The 20,574-nt window shown below is 53.4% G+C and overlaps 7 protein-coding genes across 7 annotated transcripts; 4 read left to right on the top strand and 3 right to left on the bottom strand.

The window, feature by feature from the left end:
* Nucleotides 1-212: 212 nt before the first annotated feature.
* J4E92_008512 (uncharacterized protein) lies at nt 213-4,619 on the top strand (the record flags this gene model as incomplete). Its single annotated transcript, XM_051499864.1, has 3 exons — nt 213-392; nt 445-4,302; nt 4,398-4,619. The coding sequence occupies 3 exons, from the start codon at nt 213-215 to the stop codon at nt 4,617-4,619; spliced, it is 4,260 nt and encodes a 1,419-aa protein (XP_051349877.1).
* A 1,141-nt stretch (nt 4,620-5,760) lies between these two features.
* J4E92_008513 (uncharacterized protein) lies at nt 5,761-6,453 on the top strand (the record flags this gene model as incomplete). The annotated part of the gene is made up of 3 exons (XM_051499865.1): nt 5,761-5,769; nt 5,830-5,836; nt 5,978-6,453. 3 exons carry the CDS (start codon nt 5,761-5,763, stop codon nt 6,451-6,453), a joined length of 492 nt encoding a protein of 163 aa, XP_051349878.1.
* Nucleotides 6,454-9,867: 3,414 nt separating this feature from the next.
* J4E92_008514 (uncharacterized protein) lies at nt 9,868-10,467 on the top strand (the record flags this gene model as incomplete). The annotated part of the gene is made up of 1 exon (XM_051499866.1): nt 9,868-10,467. One exon carries the CDS (start codon nt 9,868-9,870, stop codon nt 10,465-10,467), a length of 600 nt encoding a protein of 199 aa, XP_051349879.1.
* A 2,056-nt stretch (nt 10,468-12,523) lies between these two features.
* J4E92_008515 (uncharacterized protein) lies at nt 12,524-13,688 on the bottom strand (the record flags this gene model as incomplete). Its single annotated transcript, XM_051499867.1, has 2 exons — nt 12,524-13,602; nt 13,652-13,688. The coding sequence occupies 2 exons, from the start codon at nt 13,686-13,688 to the stop codon at nt 12,524-12,526; spliced, it is 1,116 nt and encodes a 371-aa protein (XP_051349880.1).
* A 1,469-nt stretch (nt 13,689-15,157) lies between these two features.
* J4E92_008516 (uncharacterized protein) lies at nt 15,158-16,878 on the bottom strand (the record flags this gene model as incomplete). Its single annotated transcript, XM_051499868.1, is given in 2 exon segments — nt 15,158-16,028; nt 16,040-16,878. The coding sequence occupies 2 exon segments, from the start codon at nt 16,876-16,878 to the stop codon at nt 15,158-15,160; spliced, it is 1,710 nt and encodes a 569-aa protein (XP_051349881.1).
* Nucleotides 16,879-17,979: 1,101 nt separating this feature from the next.
* On the top strand, nt 17,980-18,942 carry J4E92_008517 (uncharacterized protein; the record flags this gene model as incomplete). Its single annotated transcript, XM_051499869.1, has 1 exon — nt 17,980-18,942. The coding sequence occupies one exon, from the start codon at nt 17,980-17,982 to the stop codon at nt 18,940-18,942; it is 963 nt and encodes a 320-aa protein (XP_051349882.1).
* A 798-nt stretch (nt 18,943-19,740) lies between these two features.
* On the bottom strand, nt 19,741-20,574 carry J4E92_008518 (uncharacterized protein; the record flags this gene model as incomplete). Its single annotated transcript, XM_051499870.1, has 2 exons — nt 19,741-20,048; nt 20,214-20,574. 2 exons carry the CDS (start codon nt 20,572-20,574, stop codon nt 19,741-19,743), a joined length of 669 nt encoding a protein of 222 aa, XP_051349883.1.

Consider the following 20,574-nt stretch of genomic DNA (forward strand, 5'->3'; position numbering starts at 1 on the left):
GTTTGCGACCGAGACCGTGTTCACCTGACGGCACGCGATGGTTCCTCTAGGTGACTGCTATGATGCAGCCTCGCGGGGCCCATGCGCCGATCCCTGCATTAACCCTCCTTGGCGGTATCTGGTACGCATGTGCTCACGCCTCAACTTTCCAAGCCTCGAATCCGCTCTCGCACAGTTTCGACACAACTCCACCAAGCGGAGGGCAAGGCCGAATGTCGCTACAGATCGCTGTAGCTCATACGGGCCAGCGCCTCGACGCTGATCCCGTCGCCTTTACTACAGTCGATGCGCTCAAGCACTGGATCTCGAAGGCAACGGAGATAGCGCCCGAGCAACAGGTCTTACTCACAACACAGGGCAAACACGTCAAGCTCCAAGCGCTCTTAACTGAGGTACGCGTCTACTGTGGGATTTGTAGGACACACACTAATACTTGTGCCACAGAAAGAGATATTCGTCTTCAGTCGCGAACTCTCCAACAACCCGCAGGCTGCCATATCCTCCACACCACTGCCCGATGCCTTCCAACCCGACGATGCCCCGAACCACCTTGCGAAGAACACCGACCTCGGAGCATGGCAGGCCCTCTTCCAGGCCCGCCGCGACTGGGCTTTTGGCCTGCTCGAAAGGTCGCTCTCCATGTCCCAGATCGCCTCGAAGCACTTTGCCGAACAAGCCACCATCGAGAGAGCAACCCAGGTCGCCGTCGGGAACCACGATGCGCACATCAAGGGCTTGGACCAGAAGTACAAGGCAGCAAGGGAATGGTACGATGGGGTCGAGAAGGAAGCCGGGGACAACATCCGGCGGCTTGACGCCGACTTTGAGCAGCTGGGAACGGTGCCTGCTACCTTGAACTTCGCGCGCTTCTTGGCCAAGGAGATGAGATCTCCCCAGAGCATTCCCAGTAGTACTCTTGTCCGCAAGACCCTCCAAGAGTTCCTCGACGTCGAAGCGATCAAAAAGGCTACATCAACAAGCAAGCGCGTTCGGGAGGCATTTGGCAAACACATGGATAAGATGCGCATGCAGCTAGAGAATATCGAGACAGATTACAACCAACTCCTGAGCGCCGTCGGCCAAAGCCAGAGCCGTTCCATGGCTGATGATTCCGAAGAGCCCACGCGCCTGTACAACGAGATCGATGCCGTCGTTAAGAAGGTCGAGTCGGACTTTGAACACGTCATGGGGCTAGAAGCAAACCCGAAGTCGGTCGCGCAGGTGTCCAAAATGGCCTTGCTTCATACGCGAAACTTTCTACCGGCCATACAAGAATACAGCGTGGAGATGAGCGATCTCGTGCGACGGGCGGTGGAGCAGAAGAACGCTGCCATCAGGAACTCGGTCGAGAGCATGCAGGGTATCGCAAACATCGAATCGGTCATTGCGAGCGTCGGTGCGCAACTTGAGCAAATCAGTATCCCAGACGATGGTGTCGCTGCCTTTGAGCTCATTTCCCTCGTCGGTCGGCTGCCTTATGTATACGGTACACTGCTAGTCGAAGCCGTCCGAAGACGGGAGTGGACCGAAAGGATGGAGAAGGATACATCCTCGCTTGCTGAGGAAATGGCAACTTTTCAGGAAGAGGAAGAGCGTCGGCGCAAGCGATGGCTGAAGCCAATATCAGATGTTGTAAACCTCGAAGCCTTGCAAGGTGGCTCATTAGGATTCGAGCTGAATGTGCAACCTGAAAAGACCGTCTGGCCGATGGTCACTCGAGAAGAGCTCCAAGATTACCTCCAGGACTTGCAGAGACTGGATGGACAGCAATCGGAAGCCGAATTATTTGCCCAAGCTATCAAAGATCTTGACCGACCTACAAAGCAGCAGATCAAACGCGCGAAGAACTTCAAGATGGGTAGTGTTCATGAGCCAGCTTTCGGCAGAGGCTCTCAGCTTATGATGCGAGGCGATGATGAGTTACGTGTACTCAAAGAGGGCAATGCAAAGCTCGAGGAGGAGCTGAAAGGCTACAGGAGCCGGGTGCGACGATTGGAGGATCTGGTACATCGCCAGAGTACGGCCAACAGACTCTCAATAGGTGGCGCGCCTCCCTCATTCGGTATACCTGACCCAACCGACCCCGCGACGCCAACAGCAGAAGTCGCTTCACCGAGACCCCAAGAAGAGCTATCCCGTCGCTCTTCGATCTCTTCCAGGCGCTACTCGGCGAATACAGGACAAGAAGACAAGCGTCGTATTCTTCGCCTTGAACAACAGCTCGCGGCGGAGAAAGAGGCTCGTGCCAAACTTGAGAGCGATGCGCAAGCACGGAGAGACGATGATGCAGATCAGCAACGCCAGTTTGAGGAGGCCATGTCAACCAAGAACAACATCATGGAAAACATGCGAGCGCAACAAAAAGAATTTGCCGACGAACGCAAATCGCTCGAAGACGAGATCCGCGCATGCAAGGCCAAGATCGAAGAAGCCGAAGATGAACTTGATCGCGTCCTAGGCAGTCGGGATAATGAGCGAACAGGTGTAGATGCCAGAGTCCAGGAGCTGGTTTCGCAACTCGAAACAACCCGCAAAGATGCTGCCGAACAGAGTAAACAAGCAGATAAGCGCATCGAAGCTCTTCAAGCGGAGCTCCGTGAGCGCTCAGCAGTCAAGACGCAGGAGTTTGACTCGTTGACAGCAACCTTCAACCACCTGTCGCCAGGTACCAACGTACCGGACGATCACGCTATGCTTGTCGCACAACTTGAAGATCTTGCAGCGCGATCACTCAACCACCAAAAAGAGCTAGAACAGGCTGTGGCGATGGCAAAGTCAGACAACGAAAATGCCCATGCTAGGATCGAAGAGCAAGAACAAGACTTCAACACCAAGCTTGCCGAACACGAGAAGGAAGTTGCAGCTGTCCGCGAAGAGCTTGACGTGGAGAAGGCCCGTGTCACTTCTATCACTGCAGAACTTGAGGAGGAACGAGAGCATCTACATAGCCTCCGCGCCAAGTTTGCTGAAGGCGAGACCGGCTCCGAAGCTCTCAGGAAGCGCGTTGAGGAGGAAGAGGCCAAGGTTGGTCGTCTTCAAACCGAGCTCGCAGAAAAGAGCTCGCACGCCAACAGCCTCGATGTCGAGCTTATGCGCGTAGAGAAAAAACTCCGCAAGCTTGAGGAAGCGGACTCGTCCCGTACCCACCAGCGTATGCATCGGGCGAAGGACCTTAGTGAACGGCTATACACGCAGCATGAGCGTCTGATCCGTCTAGTCGAGACACTTGGATTCGTCATCACTCATGAGCACGGTGAAATGATCCTCCAGCGAGCGTCTAGACTTGGGAATAGCACCATTATGACAGACACTAGTGCAGGACTTAGTCGAAGTACAACAACGCCCTCGCCCACTCCACTCAAGCGTTTCTTGGAAGACGTCGGAGATCTTCACTTCCTTCAGTGGACCGAATCTACAAGCCCAGAGGAAGAAGATCAGCGATATCAGGAACTTATTCAGAAGCTCGAGCTCTTCAACACTGAAATCTTTAGCGACGCTGTTGCGAAGCGGATGCGTGATATGGAGCACACTGCACGAAAGTGGCAGAAAGAAGCCCGAGCATATCGCGACAAGGCCCATCGCTTCCAGGCTGACTCGCACGACAAGATCGCCTATCGCTCCTTCAAGGAAGGCGACCTTGCACTCTTCTTGCCGACCCGCAACAATGCCCATCGCCCTTGGGCTGCCTTCAACGTTGGCGCACCACATTTCTTCCTCCGCGAGCAGGACACGCATAGATTGGGAGGGAAAGAGTGGCTTGTGGCGCGCATTTCGAAGGTGGAGGAGCGCGTTGTCGACCTTTCCAAGACGATGGATGGTGCAACTCGAGCATCGTTAGATGGTCGATCTGTCGCCTCTAGCAATGCCATTTCATTCGAAGACGACAATCCTTTCGATCTATCCGACGGATTACGATGGTACCTGCTGGAGGCGACCGAAGAGAAGGCGATGGCTCCAGGCACCCCAGGTATTAAAGGTGCAGTCACGGTGAAGAGCAGCCTAGAAACCGGACTGGGCGAGATGCAGAAAGCCAAGAAGAAGTCCTCCATGGACCCGGCAACTCAACTTGGGAAATCACTCGACAGTCGCCGCAGCAGTGGGACAAGCAAGAAGAGCGCGCCCCTAGTTGGCCGTCACAATTCGGCTGAAGCGCTCTCGCCAGCTGAACGACCCGACTCGAACCCAAACTCTGCGACAGCAACACGGGGCGCGAGCCCAGCTGGCACACATGGTCCTAGCCATCTCAGGGAGTCGTCAACGAACGGCGTAGACAAGTCTGCGGACGATGGAAATGGGGGCAATGTGCGCGACCTACTATGGGGACCTTAGGTTTTCGCTTTCTGTAAATCTAAGCTCCCCGAACCATGACCTTTGCTTACATCGCTAACACTACGCAGTCATCCATCGCCCAGCTCCAATCCCTCCGCAAGACCTCCATATCAGGCCCATCGAATACACGATCGGATACATCTCCCGTCAAAAGCAGACTAGGAAGTCAAGGCGATCTGAGAAGTCCTCTTAGTGACTCTCGAAAGTCGCCGCTCGCAAGGAAGGGAAGCATATGGGATTCGTTCTTTCAGTACGACATCGAATATCAGGGCAAAGCATCGAAGAAATAGACTTTTTTTGGAAGCGGTCGGAGAAACGCTTGTCTATACCATCCTGAGTGCGAGTATAATCGCATGCGCTGAACATATCGGCTAGTTCATTGTACATTATATAGGATCGCATGCATGATTACAGAAGGAGCAGACTTGCTGAGGTATATGCTCTGATACCACACCATATGATAGATATATAACTACTATTCAGTTCGCACCTTGACACTCCATTAGGAAGGCTGAGGAAGATTACACGCTATAGCACCTCCAGGTCTTTCCCCGTCTTTCGTGGTGGTTGTTGATCACACGCCCGGGTGCCGCATGTTTCGGATCTCGGCTCAGGCGTTCTTTTGTAGTGTATTTTAAGCAGGAACACTAATGCAGTATCCTGCCTATATTGGCTTCGGAAGGAGGCATCGCATGCTCTGTATGGCTGACTCGTGTAGTACATTTTACAAACGATGCCGAATTCGCGGATCAATGTGTATGTCTGGTGTTGTGGTTTCATTTGCCAAGGACTCTGTCGTCGGTATGTAGGATGCCTAACCGCCACCACGGCAAATCGGATGTGATGTCATGGTTCTATACTGTGAGTTGACTGAATGTGGCAGGGTGATGATGACTGGAGCGGTATAAAGAAAGAGGCGGTCACCCCGACTGCTATGGCTCTACAGCCTGAGAAGAAAAAAACCCCTAACGAGTTCTCCACGACGTCCATCCAACATGCTTCCTCGTATGAAACACCTAGTCCTTGCTTCTGTGCTAGGCACGACAGCGTACGCACAATCGTCTTCTGATTCTGACCCCGAGTCCTTGACATGCGATGATCTCTCCGATGGCCTCGCATACAATGCCTCCGTCACCCACAACACAACTGCTCTAAGCATGTCCTGGCTCGGAAGCGAATTAGTGCCGTTGTTCTCCGAAGACAACGGGATCAATTGGCAGATCTCATCTTATATCGGGCCTTACATCTGGCCTGGAGGTGGAATCAGCGAGAACGACACTCAATCCGTTCTATGGTTCGACGTTGGTGAATCGGATACAGAACGTTTGGGCAATCGGATGGGTTTCTGCCACAACGTTGTCCCGTTGCAGGACTTCACCAGCTCGAATCTGACGTTTAGCAGACAAGTTTTGGAGAGGGCGCAAGATGACAATGGGGATTGTAAGACGATGCTTGGAGAAGAATGTGTGCAAGCTCTCCAGGCTTGGTACTCAAGTACAGGGATGGTGTGGGGATCTCAGGATTGCAACACTATCACCCACAAAATACCTTCCGAATGTGAAGGCATGTTGGCCGAAGCTGTGACAGTTGGTAAGTCCTGAATTCGTGGCAACAAAGAGGGCAGAGATCTAACTAATGGCGCTTATAGACACTGCACCATTCAACGCCTCTGACCACGTCCGCATACGGGAATGGGCCGAGTATGACAACGAAACCTACACTGAGGATTTTACCGTACCTACCTGCGATGACCGCAATCTGAGCAGTGGTTGGGGTAATAGGTTCCCTATTCACACCGACTACGACGTGGCACTGAACTTTCCTATTGTGGACATCCTACACTTCTATCCCACCACTCCCGTCACCAACCGTATGACCGGTCGCAGCGTTCATGCAAAAGTCGTATGTTTGAAACCTGGGAAGGTGCAGGACGGAAGTCGGGCTCCGAGAAGTGCGAAAGCGGTGCTTGACGAGAAATTCGGTCCACAGGATGGAGAAGACTCTCAGGATGGGGACGATGCTCAGGATGACGAGTCTAGTGCCGAGAGAGCCATTGGATGGAGTGGCAGGGTTGTATTCGCATCGACGGTTGGCATGATTGTTGGAGTCTGGCTCGGTCTGTAGAATACCCAAACGCTTTAGTCGATGCAGCGCATGTTCGAGAATCAAGCATGTTCAGATTCCGACCGTCATCGATCGGTGTGCAACAACATCGGAAGGATCGGGAGGGATGATCATATAGAACTGTGGCCCACTGCGCAAGCAAAACTCCACTCTTGGACTAAACCCCTCACTGCTTCTCCACAGACACCGGACGAAGCAGCCACACCACAGCTGGAGAGTAGCGCTAAAGCATAGCCAAGCGGTGAGCTTACTCTTTACGGATCTGAATCGGCATTTGATTGTGGCTTGACAGCCACATCACTGCCGAATGCCCTTGTTTATAGTGAAAGAAGAAACCGTGAGGATAGAGAGCATGGCTTACCAGTTGCGTGACGAGACTTCATCAATGTGGTGGCACTGTAGTCTAGTGTACTAGCGCTCTATATGTGCGTCACTGGAGATACGTCACACTGGAGGCCGCTAGGAAGTGTGAGTAGGTTCTCAGTGTGAAAGGGTTCGCGAGACTTGCCAAAGCGAAAGTACCCTGTACTCACAGTTGATGGTTTTTCCAGGACACAGGGTTCAGTAAGGCGAGCAGAGCACGCAGGAGGGGTGTGCCTAGCATTAGTGGATCTGCCGCGTTTTGTGGGTATGGGGAATATTCAGTCATTGAGCTTGTCATTGACCACTTCAAAGAGTTTAAATACATGCGGGAATTGACTTGAATCGAATCTCGTGGTGTTCTTTTTGTTACTTACCATGATTGCTAAGCTGATGCGCTTCCTGATCCCTCCGTAGAGCGGGTCAGAACGAGGAGGGAACGAAAAATGCCGGTCTCAGTCATGCTTAAGGTGCATGGGACGTTGTCAAACCTAGAAACCGTCATTCAAAGTCAAACTGGCACTGCGACAGCGCCGAGCAGAGGTGCATCGGACTCCATCACGATCAGACTCAAGCCATACTATCTGTGTCGCGTGGCTTGTGTATCTGTGCTGGCACCAGTGCCATGCGCTGGAACCGCCAACAGGATCGCCGGCACCATGGAGTCGTGCTGAAAGCTTGGAAGGGTGTCATAACCACGGGGTTGGAACCATTGTTGTCTTGCTGGGCCTGTGAGAGTTACACGATGGCCTGGGCAGACGCTTGTCAAGCATTTGCGATAGGTCAAGAAATGCCTCGCAGTTGCGGAAGCACTATTTGGCTAAGCAGAACGTGTGGCGCAATTTTGGTAGCTTTTGTATGGGCCTGCGATAATACCAGACCGCGTGATACTAGGCGGATGTTGGAGTTGGTCATGAAGCGGGGTCGTGTGTGGACGAAGATCGAACCTGAGCCAAGCCGGGGCCAAGAGGACTAGTTGGTGCCAAGGGGCGTGAGAGACGCGTGAGAGGAGCGGAGCGAATCGCGAGGCGAGGTGATGCATAAAGGCGTTGAGGCTGTGCTGGTGGGCCGATTCGATTAGGGCGCTCCTGTCATGGGTTCTGACACACTGACAATTTAGCTCTGATCTGGCGTTCCTGTGAATTCCCACCCCCTTGGGCGGCATGTAATATGAGTGCCTGAATTGATTCGGGTAGCAGAAGTTTTCGCAGGCCCGTGGGCGGGAGGATAGATGAAGGGATGAAGATCAACCGACAGGGCTGATGTGCTAGCGCGCTGCGCTGCGTAACGGGTATCCTGCTGCATACGGGACTTGTCTGATTGATGGCACTATCGGAGGCTTGCTACTATGCACCCACGGCCAGGGTACTGCTGTGCAGCCTGTGATAGAGCATGTCTTACCGGAGAGGTGCATGTGTAGCCGCCTTTCTAGTCAATCACGATGCACGCGAGCGGCATCCCAGCATGGGGCCACTGTTGACGTCTGTGTTACACACCGTGGTAAGAGTCCGAGATAAGTGCCGTGTACTTTTTGGTTGCTTCTTCGCATAAACAGCTGATTTCGGGCTGCAGGGCGGGAGAAAACGGCACCTGCTCAAGCGGAGCGAGGGGACTTTTGCTTCGCAAAGCACAGTGTTGACTTTTACCATTTTGATTGCGATCTGGTGATGACGGGTGAAAAATCGCAGCGGAAAGTGGAGTACATGAGAGACCACGAGGCATGACTTCATCTGAAGCGCATTCCGGCCATGCCTGTACGGGCGATGCGCATGCTCACCCGCTGGCGCTGACCTGGGATTCAATATGTTCCGCTCGCTACCGGTCCGATAGCCTTGGAAGTCTCCATAGTGTAGCACAGTGCAGCGAAAGTTTGGGCATGGAGGGCAGGAGATGGCTTTTGGCAAAATAGCAACCCCCTTGTCGCGGCGCTGATTAGCAGAGCGTCTGAGCGCAGTCGTGTCAGGGCAGATTTCTATGATTGTCATTGTCGCACAGGGTGGCACAGGGGTCCAGCGCCAATGGGTTCCGACACGCTGCGTGGTGAAGGCTTTGGAAGGGCTCTCATGGCGGACGGCGCACCTCGTTATCTGAGAGCGGTGAGAGTCGATAGCACACGGATCCAGCAGGCTGGCACGGATCTGCTTGCAAACTCTCTTGGTCCGCCGTTAGTGCCAGAGCCCGCGTTTGTGTCCCGGTGCCGCGACGGACATGAAGGAGTCGCCTTGTTTGGCATCACGGGCGTTGCTAGGCTTGGGCACACCTGGTCAATCCTCTGCGCGCTAGAAGCTGGAACCCTCGACCCCTGCCGCCTCCGCCGCCCAGCAGAGTGGTCCGTTGTGTTAAATACTATGGCGTCTCCCTAGCAGTCCACGTCGTCGTACCATTCCAAGGTTTACTCAGAAACACCAGCTGCCAGCTACCAGCTAGATCAGCCTGACCTGATCACCACCCTGCCGCAGCTGTCTTGACTCATCGCCCGGCTGCCTTGCTCGTCCGTCTCCTCGCTGCAGTAAGCAACCTTACCAAGCCGCCGGCACCGACCCCATCGTCATTCCACCAAGTTCCGGCCTGGGCTGAGTCTACATAACACCGTTGCTTTTCGCCGCACCTGTCGTCCCCCATCGCGCTTGCCCGCTCTAAACTCCGCCGCACTTGTCGTTCCCCGCCCGCCATTCCCTAAACAAGTAGGTAAGGGGTGATCGACCACGCGCGTCCCAATCAGCCATCAAACCTTGGCGCACGGCATCCTACACTGTCAATCTCCACTCCACGGCCCTCCTGCCCTTATAATCGGACCCGCCGCTTCTCTGGACATCACCGCAGACTCCATCTACGCCAGCACTCTACCACTACCGCTTCACTACCACCTATTCACTAGTGGCCACTAGCGTCTACCCCAGATTGCCACCCGTTTTGACCTCGTGACTGCATCCCGCCCGTCACCTTCAAGACCGACACCACGTCTCCCACCACGACGTCGCCATCACCCGCAACGTTTCCCGGAACCACACCCCGAAAACGAATCTACCTCGACATTCACTTGAAAACACTACAATGTGCGTCGCCGAACTCTGCGTCACGGTCCTTCCGTGCCAGCACCGCTGGTACCACCTGGTGCGCCCATGCAGCCCCTCCAGCAACCTCTCCACATGCGGCAAGAAGTTGGGAATCTCCGGCTGGGAAGTCAAGTGCGACCACTGCCCCTACTGCCACGGCCACGTCTCCGAGTTTGAGTACAAGCTCATCGGCGACGGACCAGCACCACCTGTCGGATCCCTCTCAGGCCTCGCACGCGCACACTCGACGTCTCTGAACGCAGCCCGCCGGGATATCCGCCTCGACAACATCACCCGAACCGACAGTGCGACCAGCGTAGGCAGCAAGAGCAGCTTGGTCACAGCCGCCTCTGAGAAGAACCGCGCAATGAACTCCCGACTCGACGCCTACTTCTTCCCCTCGGCCGACCAGCCCTACCCCGCTGTACGAGAAGACGACGCCGAGAGCAGCAGCGCGACCAGCCCAAGCGACACATCAAGCAACGACCGCGCAAGCATGCGACACTCGTCCATCTCCATGTCGGCTGAGCCCTACAAAGCCAACATGCTCTCGCGTGTCCGGCAACGCACCAAGCGCATCTCCACCATCTTCAGATGAACGGACCGTCAACACTGCGCTTTCCTTAGCCACGTCAGTACCTACACAATCCACCTCAGCTCTTGGTAGTCCGCATCGCGTCCGAGTCTAGGCTGTGGCTGAAGTGAGGAGTCGCTTCCCCATTGATCCACTTAGCCACGTTTTCCTCGGCCCGAACGGCAATCACATGCCATGATCATGCACTCCGCGGACCGTGCAGGCCATCAGCCACACCTGTCTGGTCTCTGGAGCCGAACTTCTCAGCTCCTCACGACGACTGCCGAAACTCCACTCTTCACTTCATGTATCTGTTTTCCTCAACCTCGCCTAGCGCGTTTTGGCCTGTTTCTCTCATCTCTCTCTTACTTCGGATACCCACTCTGCTCTTGCATTCTGCGCACGCGAACGTGCCCCGGCGACGGGTACTCTTGCGCACTCATTTCGGCCGCGGCGTTCTCACGTAAAAACGACAGGGAGTACTTCAGGCGAACACGAAGAGGGCAAGGGCAACCTGCGTTTGCTTCCATTTTGGTTTGGAATTACCGGGGTTGTCTGGCGTTGGGCAGCAAAACGTTTGTGCGTCATAAGCGGCAGGCGCTTCGTCGCTTTCTTTCTCGCTTGCTGTTGCTATGACTTACGAATGACTCAAGAGTGTTCTAGAAGCTAGTTTGTTACAAAATTCACATATGTTTGCAAACAATTACGTGCATCGCGCATTTACCCATCTCTCGAGTGTTGCAAGTGTTTCAAGCACCCTTACTGACGGATGTTACCAGATTGCCTGCCACACCCATGCATGGTTACGAATCTGTGCCACACCTGCGTGCCACACTTCCGCTCCCATGCAGGTGCTTCGCAAAGCAATCTAGACCTTGCGCTCTGGCACGTACAGACGCGTCACCGCTGCTTGGAGCTACGCGATATCGATACCCACCAGCGCATGCAGGCATGTACACTAAGTGCACCATGACACCCTTTCCACCCCGCCAAGCCATGCAGGCATATACTATTACACCGTATATTCCGCTCTGTCCGCCAAGCTAGCCATTTTCTCCCCACCAAGATGGAGAAAAAGCGAGCTTTTCGTTGTCGTGGCCAAAATCTCAGTTTGCCGTCGGTGAAGGATCCCTTTCTCGCCGAATGTCGTGTCCAAGCTCTCGTGACAAGTGCATGGACAATGTCACAAAGTTTGTTGCTTACTCGAAATCTGGTTTGCGCCATGAGTAACGTCTGCAGATCTTCAGCTGCCGGAGAAGTCCATGAACCCTAAGTGATGTGAAGGGGAAATAAACCTGCCCCAAGAGGAACAAGCACACCAAGCCTGAGATCAGCGTGCTTGATCTTCTCGTGCTGCAGGGCATCGATGGTTTGGGTGATAAATATCATCATCGCGCTTGAAGATCTGCTGCTACTCAAGTTTGTACCTTACTTCACAGACCAAGTCATATGTCTCGACATTGTGGTACACTTGCGATCATATGACTACAATTTTGATCAAGCACTATAGTGAGTGGAAAGTATCAGGCGTGGAGATCAGCAGAGCCGTAACGACAGAGCCAAAGAAATGTCGCATCGCACCTGATCAATTTCGACAGCTTTGCCTCACGAGTAAGGAGAGACAACAGTACCTATATTCGACGCACGACACGCAGGGACAATGTGCACAGCCTCTACGCCAACGTCACACATTGACAAGCCTTCAATATCAACACATAAGCTTCGCACCAGTGTCGCGAAACAAGCAATTTGGCAGACCAAGCAATTGAAGCGCAGAGATCAACCTGCCAGCTGGAAGGTTCCATCACTGCACATCACTCTCGCCGAGTGAGGGGTTCGCATCAAGGGATTTTGTCGGTTGGGTTTTGATCGGCAGAGAAATACAGTTCGGCATCAACGGGGAGCGACGATCATGACGCTCGGTGCAACGCAAAAGCATATGAAACCAAAGACTGTGATTTTAACGTACAACCGGCAAGACGATTGCTAGTGTACGATGTTACTGTAGCCGCTCTGGATAGACAAGCTTTGTGGTAGTAACGGATCATTGTATTCGTTTTTTAGTTTATGTGAAGACTACTCAGTGTAGTAACCGAAGTACCTTGACCAGGTCCGCTGTTACACCCATGGCAGTGACCTCGCCGCCAGCACCGGCACCCTGGATGATGAGCGGGTTGTCGCCATATCGCTTTGTGTAGAATGCGATGATGTTGTCGCTTCCCTTGAGTGCCGCAATAGGGTGGCTTGTGTCGAACTTCTCCAATCCGACCTTGACCTTGTTGTTTGGTACGTCGACGCTTCCTACAAATCGGATGACCTTGCCTTCCTTCTCTGCCTCTGCCTTAAGCTTCTCCATTTGGTCGTCGTATTGTGGGAGTTTCTCGAGGAACTCGTCGCCGGATGAGCACGACTCGAGCTCCTTGGGGATGAGAGACTGAACGGGGAATGATGTTGGCGATTCGACCTTTAGGCCAGCGAGACGGGCGAGAATGGTAAGCTTTCGAGCGACGTCTAGTCCATTCAAATCGTCGCGAGCGTCGGGCTCAGTGTAACCCTTCTCTTTGGCTGATGTTACCTCAGCTGAGAACTTTCCACCTCCACCGCCGAGAGGCTGGAAAGAGTTGAAGAGGAAACTCATGGTTCCGCTGAAAACGCCCTCAATCTTTGTGACTTCGTCTCCGGTCTCGACCAGATCCTTCAGTGTGGAGATAACAGGCAGTCCCGCGCCGACGGACGACTCGTGGAAGACGTAGCCACCAGCACCATTTCCGTTGCTCGCGGCATCAAAGATCTGTGTCCACAGGCCATAGCTTCCTGAGAAAGCTTTCTTGTTTGGCGTAACAATGCTGATTCCCTTCTTCAAGAAAGCAGGGTAGCTATCCGCAACGTCCTGGTTGCTGGTGTTGTCGACGAGAACCACCTTGCCAGGCGCTTTCTGTAGATACTCGCAGAGTTGTGGGAGCGGCAATGTGGGGTTGGAAGTGTTTTGGAGCTCGGATTCCCAGTTGGAAAGGGATTTGTAGTCGGCGTGGTAGACAGCTTTCTTCGAGGTGCTGAGCCAGATGAGGGAGAGGTAATACGGCGACGAGGGCGATTGGGAGAGACGTTTAGAGAGGGCAGATAGTTGGGAGAGGAAGGCTTTGCCTACGCCACCAGCACCTGTAATTGTTAGTATGAAGCATGTATGTGGGAAGATTGTTGCGCGTACCGATAACGGCGATGAATACTTGACGAGGTAGAGGCATGTTTGTTTGTTGTAGTCAATTGATTGTGCGAATCTTGATGCTGAGGACGTGACGTTTGTGTCAGCTCTCAGGACACAATGGGAGGATATCCAAACTTGAACAGAGAAAGATTGCGGCTCGCGGAAAGCACGGTGCGGCTCTCAAAGGTACTGCGATGTGGGGTAGCTCCTGAGGTTAGTGACGCAACAAGCTCAGAGCTCCGAACATCGCCGCCGCGCCTACGCGCTCAGCACGCGACTGTCATCACCCAAACCGACTTTCATCCCCAACCCCACCATGTCCTCCAAAGACGCCCATCTCTACGGCGTGCGGCCCAAGGGACGCGCAAAGGCGAAAGAAATCTCCAGCTCGAGCAGCCTCGCCTTCTCCTCGACCCTCTCCAACCTCATCAAGAGCTCTTCCACGGAACCGAACAAGCCCGCCGCGGGCCGCGCACGACCACAGAAGGAAGACATCTTCAAGACACACAACAAGAACGTCAAGAAGCGCGCACTGAAGGATCTGGAAGACACCGACTTCACACAGAAGCACCGTGGGCGCACAACCGAGGAGAAGGGCGAAGATGAAGTCGCATGGAAGCGCACGAAGCGGCGCATGGAAGAGAAGGCGCGCCTGTATGATGCTCTGAAGCGCGGCGATGTAGAAGATCTCGACGACAAATACGGCGTCGACTTTGACCGCAAATGGGCTGAGCAACAGGAAAAGGGCGAGGCGGAACACGCCAGCTCATCCGAGTCGGAAGAGGACGAAGAGGAGGAACTTGTAGAATATACGGACGAGTTTGGGCGAACGCGAAAGGGCACACGTGCAGAAGCTGCCCGCGAAGAGCGTCGAAAGCGCACCCTCGCCGCCGACGAACCCGACCGCTTCACCGCGCGGCCCAGCATGCCCACCAACATCATCTTCGGCGACACCGTACAAACACACGCCTTCAACCCCGACGAGACCATCGCCCAGCAAATGGCTGACCTAGCCGCCAAGCGCGACAAAGAACTTACGCCGCCACCCGAGGTACACTTTGACGGCAGAGCCGAGGTCAGGCAGCGCGGCATGGGCTTCTTCAACTTTTCCAAGGACGAGGAGGAACGGCAAGAACAGATGAGACGGATTGAGAAGGACAGGGAAGATACTGAGCGCGTAAGGCAGGAGCGCAAAGAGGCCGTGGAGAAGAGAAAAGCCATGGTCAGAGAAAAGAAGAGGGCCATACAGGAGAAGAGGAGCAAAGGGCAGGCGGAGAAGTTTCTGGAAGAGCTGGGCCAGGAGCTGTTCAAGGACGGAGAGACTGAAGTGGAGGACAATTCGACCGTCGCAGATGAGGGCAAAGAAGCTGCGTGAGCCGCAGTCTTGCCATTTCACATTCTACTATGATACCCCAATACGAAGCACACCTTCTCGTTCGAATTGGTGCTTGCGGTCCTGTACATCCCCGTGTGTTGGTCTTTCTATTTCCCCCAAAAATGTTGCTAATCTCAGAATGTCTGAGTGTACAGTCGTCGCCGTTGGTCTTGCTCGAAAACGCTCTGGTGCCGCTTAGCTGGCGGTCCAAATTCGTCGTCCAAGGCCTTTCTTAGACTCTTACGCCGATCTTCACTCTTGTGCCTGCCTTCGACTCTCTCTACCTGGTTCAGACCCCGCCTTACTCTCATATCCTCTGTCTGGATGACAGACGCCTTGTAGGTTGCGACGTAGGGCCCATAGATGGCTTGGAGTTCTGGGCGGTCGAGCCAATCGAGTGCCTTATCGGCACCCATGGCGAGCACACTTATCCTCGCAATGGCGTCTTTGGACAATGGCATCTTAATCGTCTTCATGGCGGAACGGAATGTGTCCAGCGGATCCTTAAGCGTTAGAGGTAGCTTGAGATATGAGGACAGAGCGCTCCCTCCTTTGGCGATGATGTCCTTCCGTACGAGCGCTCCTGAACGGAGGTTGAAGTGGTATGCGCATGTGGAGAGGAAGCCCTGGACGTTGGGCTGCCCGTATAGAATGATTAGGGCATAATCAATTAGGCGTTCGCGGATCGCCATGTCGTCGTCTCGGCTTGACTTTGTATTACTCTTTTCTCTTGCGAAGCGCTCGGGGTGGAACGTGATGATGGCGATACGACGAACTGTAGTTGGGCTGTTGTCGTAGTACTCTAGCATTGCTGCCGGGATTTCTGCTTTGTAGCGTTGGGTGCCGGACAAATATAGGACCTTTGCTGTCCTGCCTCGCTCTTTCAGGTACTGGCAGTAGTCCCGGAACGCTGTCCCTCCTACTACCAAGAGGACTCGAGCGGTAGACTTGTCGAGACAGATAAACGCAAAAGTCTGCCAGTATAGGCGAAGCTGGCTGGGTACGCTGTCTAGGACCTTTCAGAGAGACCAATCATCCGCTTCCTGTCGAGGCGTCGGGAGAAGAGGTCCACCATAAACACGCCGGTTGTGCGAACATTAGCGACATTGTATCCGAGTTTAATCAATAGCACAGCGATGGACTGGTTGGACATATCATTGATAGTGCTGTACGACATGTGAAGTGAACTTGTCGGGTCGCTTGTCGGGTAGGAGCTCATGACCATCAGCGGGTCTTCCGGCGACCCGAAGGGCTTGACAAGGTAGTCCGGCCGCATGTCTAACCCCGTGGTAGGGACCGACGACAATGCTACTCTGCATTCATCATGTGACGCCTCTGCCCAGAGGGCGTCGACGATGGCATTTGTAGAGGGCCATGTGGACGGCGACTCCAGGATCTCAGGGATGTGCAGAGGTGGCGCAGTTTGCATGTGCTTTTTGATCGATCTCAATAGCTCTGCAATGTCTGGCGATGCTGGAGAGAGACCAGGGAATGAGGCGGACATCAATGCGATTACTTGGTCTGGCGAGAGCTCTTGGTGTAGTGGATCTATGCGAGGCGGTTCTAGGTCAGAGTGAGACGTTCCTTGGTGCTGGTCGGTTGGGTCCTCATCCGAGTCTGACATATCCTCATCCGAGTCTGACATGTCCTCATCCGAGTCAGGCGGCCCTCGGTGCTGGTCGGTTAGGTTCTCATCCGATAGCTGCTGGTACAGCGTCGTTAAGAGGTTCTGGTACATGGGCTTGTCAATGCGATCGATGGTTGGGAGGGCCTCTTCAATCTCTTGGATCTCCCGCCGTATCTTAGCATTCTTGTTGGGCGCAGCCGGGCATCGGAACTCGATATGAATGTTCATCCTCTTCCGGGTCCGAAAGTTCCTGCCGCAGTAATTGCACTCGTGGTTGGGAGTAGACCTAAGTTTCTCCTCTACGGCGGGCAATGCGTGTACCGCTTTATTGTGTTCCTTTAGGCTCACTTTGTCGTGGAAGGTCTCTGGGCAGATATGGCAGTCGAACGTGTTGCGAATACTTACACCCTCTGAATTTTCGCGTCCTGTCGTGGTTGCCTAATTTCCTTACGTTGCCCGCTTGCGACGCGGACCCGGTGGCTGCTGACAGGCTATTCGATCTCGTGCCATTTCTCTCGTCAAATCATACCGTCTCGACCACATTCAAGGTGCGACAGGCACGTAGAGCTAGCTTTCCACGTATGCAGGAACCAGTTGTACAGTCAGAGGCGTAACCAACGGGAGACAACATCAACGTCGAGCAGAGCAGCAGCACCACCACGCGCCGCTACAACCGCCGGCACTCGGAGCCTCCTGTTGCCGCGCCGTGAATATTTGAACCTTACGAGACGCCAAGGCCATCAGCAATAGGTACAGCCCTGGAGTAATACGGCTGATACGGCTGATACGGCTGAAACGTTTCCGAGGCCGGTTTATCAAGCCTGCCCAGGTGCACACCCGACACCAAAACCTAGTCACAGCTTCTCCTTCAATACCATACGATCGCAACACCAGGCCACGCACATCCAACGCTATAAAAGCGACCATATAGGAAACGCTCGTCAGTCGTCCGGCTATGGGAAACACAATGCACTCATCGCATGCCGATGCCTCCCAGCTAGCGGGCTGGAAAGCGGCAGCGAACACTGGTGTCATTGCTGTGGCCATTATCATCCTCATCGTCATCTTTATCGATCGAGTGGCATCGAAACCGAAACCATACCAGCTGTTTCCCGTCTGGGCAACACTTGAGATTGGGTTAACTTCGCATCTTTTCTCCGAGAACGGATTGGGTCGCCGTATTCTGTGAGTACCATGAAGCTTTATTCATATAGAGATAATACTCATGTCCGCGTTTGTAGAATGTTGCTGCGGCGAAACAGTGGATCTCTTGTTGGGCTCTCATCAAAACACCAAATACTCATCGATTCGCCGCACATCACACGGTTGATGGCAAAATCCATCTTAGATCCTTTGCCGTCTCAGTACACCCTTCTCGTCCGTGTATTCGGTGGCGTAGACTCACTGCAATTCAAAGAAAAGCTGGACGCTTCAAACAGGGATCTACGAACACCCATCGAGAAAGTCTTCATGAACGAGAACGCTGCCACTGCTGCTTTGGAGAAAGCCTGCATACCCGAAAAAGTGAAGTCCTTCGTGACCTTCCAGTCTAATCCTCGCGACATGGAGTTGTGGGAGCATTCGGCACAAATTCGGGTGATCAACCCTGAATCCAGTGGTGTTGAGAAAGTGGAGGCAAATTTCCAAAGCTTGGTTCGAGACTTTGGTGCCTGCATCGCTATCCCACAGCTATACGGTCGCGATTTCCTCGATCGATATCCACAGGCACTAGAGGATCTGTGGAAGTTTGATAACGATCTCTTTCCCCTTTTAATGATTGGGCTGCCACTGTGGGCTCCTTTGAAAGTGTTGAAAGAGGGTCTCGCTGCGCGGACCCGTCTCATCACTGAACTCGAGGCTTTGTATCGCCGAATCGACCAGCACCAGCAGGGAGATCCTGTCGATTTCGACGCTGATATGCGCGACGTCGGTGAAACAGCATTGGGAAGGAACAATGTCTACAGGAGGGAAGGTTGGTCCTTCCCTGAGCGTGGTGCTGGAGACCTTGGACTCCTTTGGGGTCAGAATGCGAACACGCAACCACTCCTCTTTTGGCTGTTAACCTACGTATATTCCACGCCCGAGATCTTGGAGCAACTCCGCGAGGAACTGACCCCATATGTTACGATGTCCTCGACCATCCCCAGAGAATTGATATCGCTGGATATGCGAGGCTTGTCAAGGGATTGTCCGTTGCTGAAGGCGTGTATTTACGAGACCTACCGTCTTGTAAACGAACCAACGTTTGTTTCCCCATTCGAACTTCATGTGAGACATTTACTGACCTCGTAAACCCACATCTTAGGTCCATTAGGTCTGTCGGTTCAAGCTCAGTTCACGTTACGGACGGAGAATTGAGACATGAACTCAAGCCAGGTACATTTGTGTCTGTACCTTATTCTCTGGTGAACCGCGATGCTTCCATCTACAGCAATCCCGATAAGTTTGACCCTGGACGATTTCTGGAGCTGGACCCGTCATCCGGGAAGCTTACTGCTCGATATGGACGACTGAAGCCATGGGGATCTGGCTCTGCAATCTGTAAAGGAAGGATATTTGCTGAGAAGGAGATCGTGACATTAGCTGTTGCTATCATTGCAATGTGGGACGTTGGCCCAGCGGACGGGGCATGGAAGCTTCCGGGCAAGGTTCCAGGAACCGGAGTTAGAAAGCCGACCAACGACATACGTGTGGTGATTACAAGAAGGGTGTAGCGTACAACATAGTCAGAGTAGTATGCATGGAGCATGAAAGATATCACCATCACAGTCTTTGCGGGTATTAATATTTCATTTCTGATTACATTACTGCCGCAGCCCCTCGTCCCAAGCAACAAACGTTTGATGTCGATAGTCCGGCATACACTTCACCTTTGCTGGAGGTGATGTTTCCCACTCGATCTTTGTATCTCCTTCATTGGCAACATGCTTAGATGTATAGCCTGTAGAGATAGAGGGACGATGTTAGCATATGTCTCATATGCACTTCGTACAGTCAAACTTACCTTTTAGGTTTTTTATCTTCTGAGTTGCCTCATTGCTGCGCCACGAAGTCAGTAAATGCCTCATATGCAGTTCGTACAGTCGTAACTTACCTGTACTCGACATTAACGCTTGGTACTACAGCAATCTTGCCATAGCCGTTGAACCACATGTCCTTGGCGAACAACTTCGGCTCGCCTTGGAAACACTCGCCCTCCTTGTGCGCCCGAAACTTGATCTTCTTCTCCATGAGCGGTTTCGCGGTGAAGGCTGTTATGCCGTTCCAGCATGCGAACACCTGGAATGGTTTTGAGCTCGACCAGCGCGCGTGTGCCTTAGGGTCATTATGGAAGAGGTTCCAGGCATTATCCCATGATCCGTCTTCCGGGATATTGAAGAATAGGTCCCCAGTCATTCCTAGAAATGGGTATACTCAGTCAGTATATGTCTCACATGCACTTCGTACAGTCAAAACTTGCCGCGAGCGATCTGCAGAGGTAGAGATACGAAGTCAGTATATATCTCACATGCACTTCGTACAGTCAGAACTTACCCAAACGTCATAGAAAGTCGGGTTGTCACCAACGTATGTCCAGTCCATGGCACATGTCTGATCGGCTCCCTGGAACTTCCGCTGATGTATTATTTCCAGGATGTCTTCCATACACAAACTTATGTCGTTGGAAAAAATCACCGTGGTGTCCTCGTCGTAATGCTCCGGATGTGCGATAAGGTCTCTCACGGCTAGGTTGCGGAGCTTTGCAAGGCCTTCGATACGGTCTCCTCCTTTGGCCAAAGGGTTGATGTCGCTTGATTTGAAGTGGTATCTAATTCCAAGGAGCGCCATGCTAGCGCTGAGCTGGTTAAGTACTTCAAAGGTGCCATCGTCGGATCTTCCTTCGACTATGGAAAGGACGCAGTTCTGTGGCCCGAGAAAGTACAT

The sequence above is a fragment of the Alternaria infectoria genome (genome assembly GCF_024043175.1).
Source record: "Alternaria infectoria strain BMP 0036 chromosome Unknown scaffold_17, whole genome shotgun sequence".
NCBI lineage: Eukaryota > Fungi > Ascomycota > Dothideomycetes > Pleosporales > Pleosporaceae > Alternaria > Alternaria infectoria.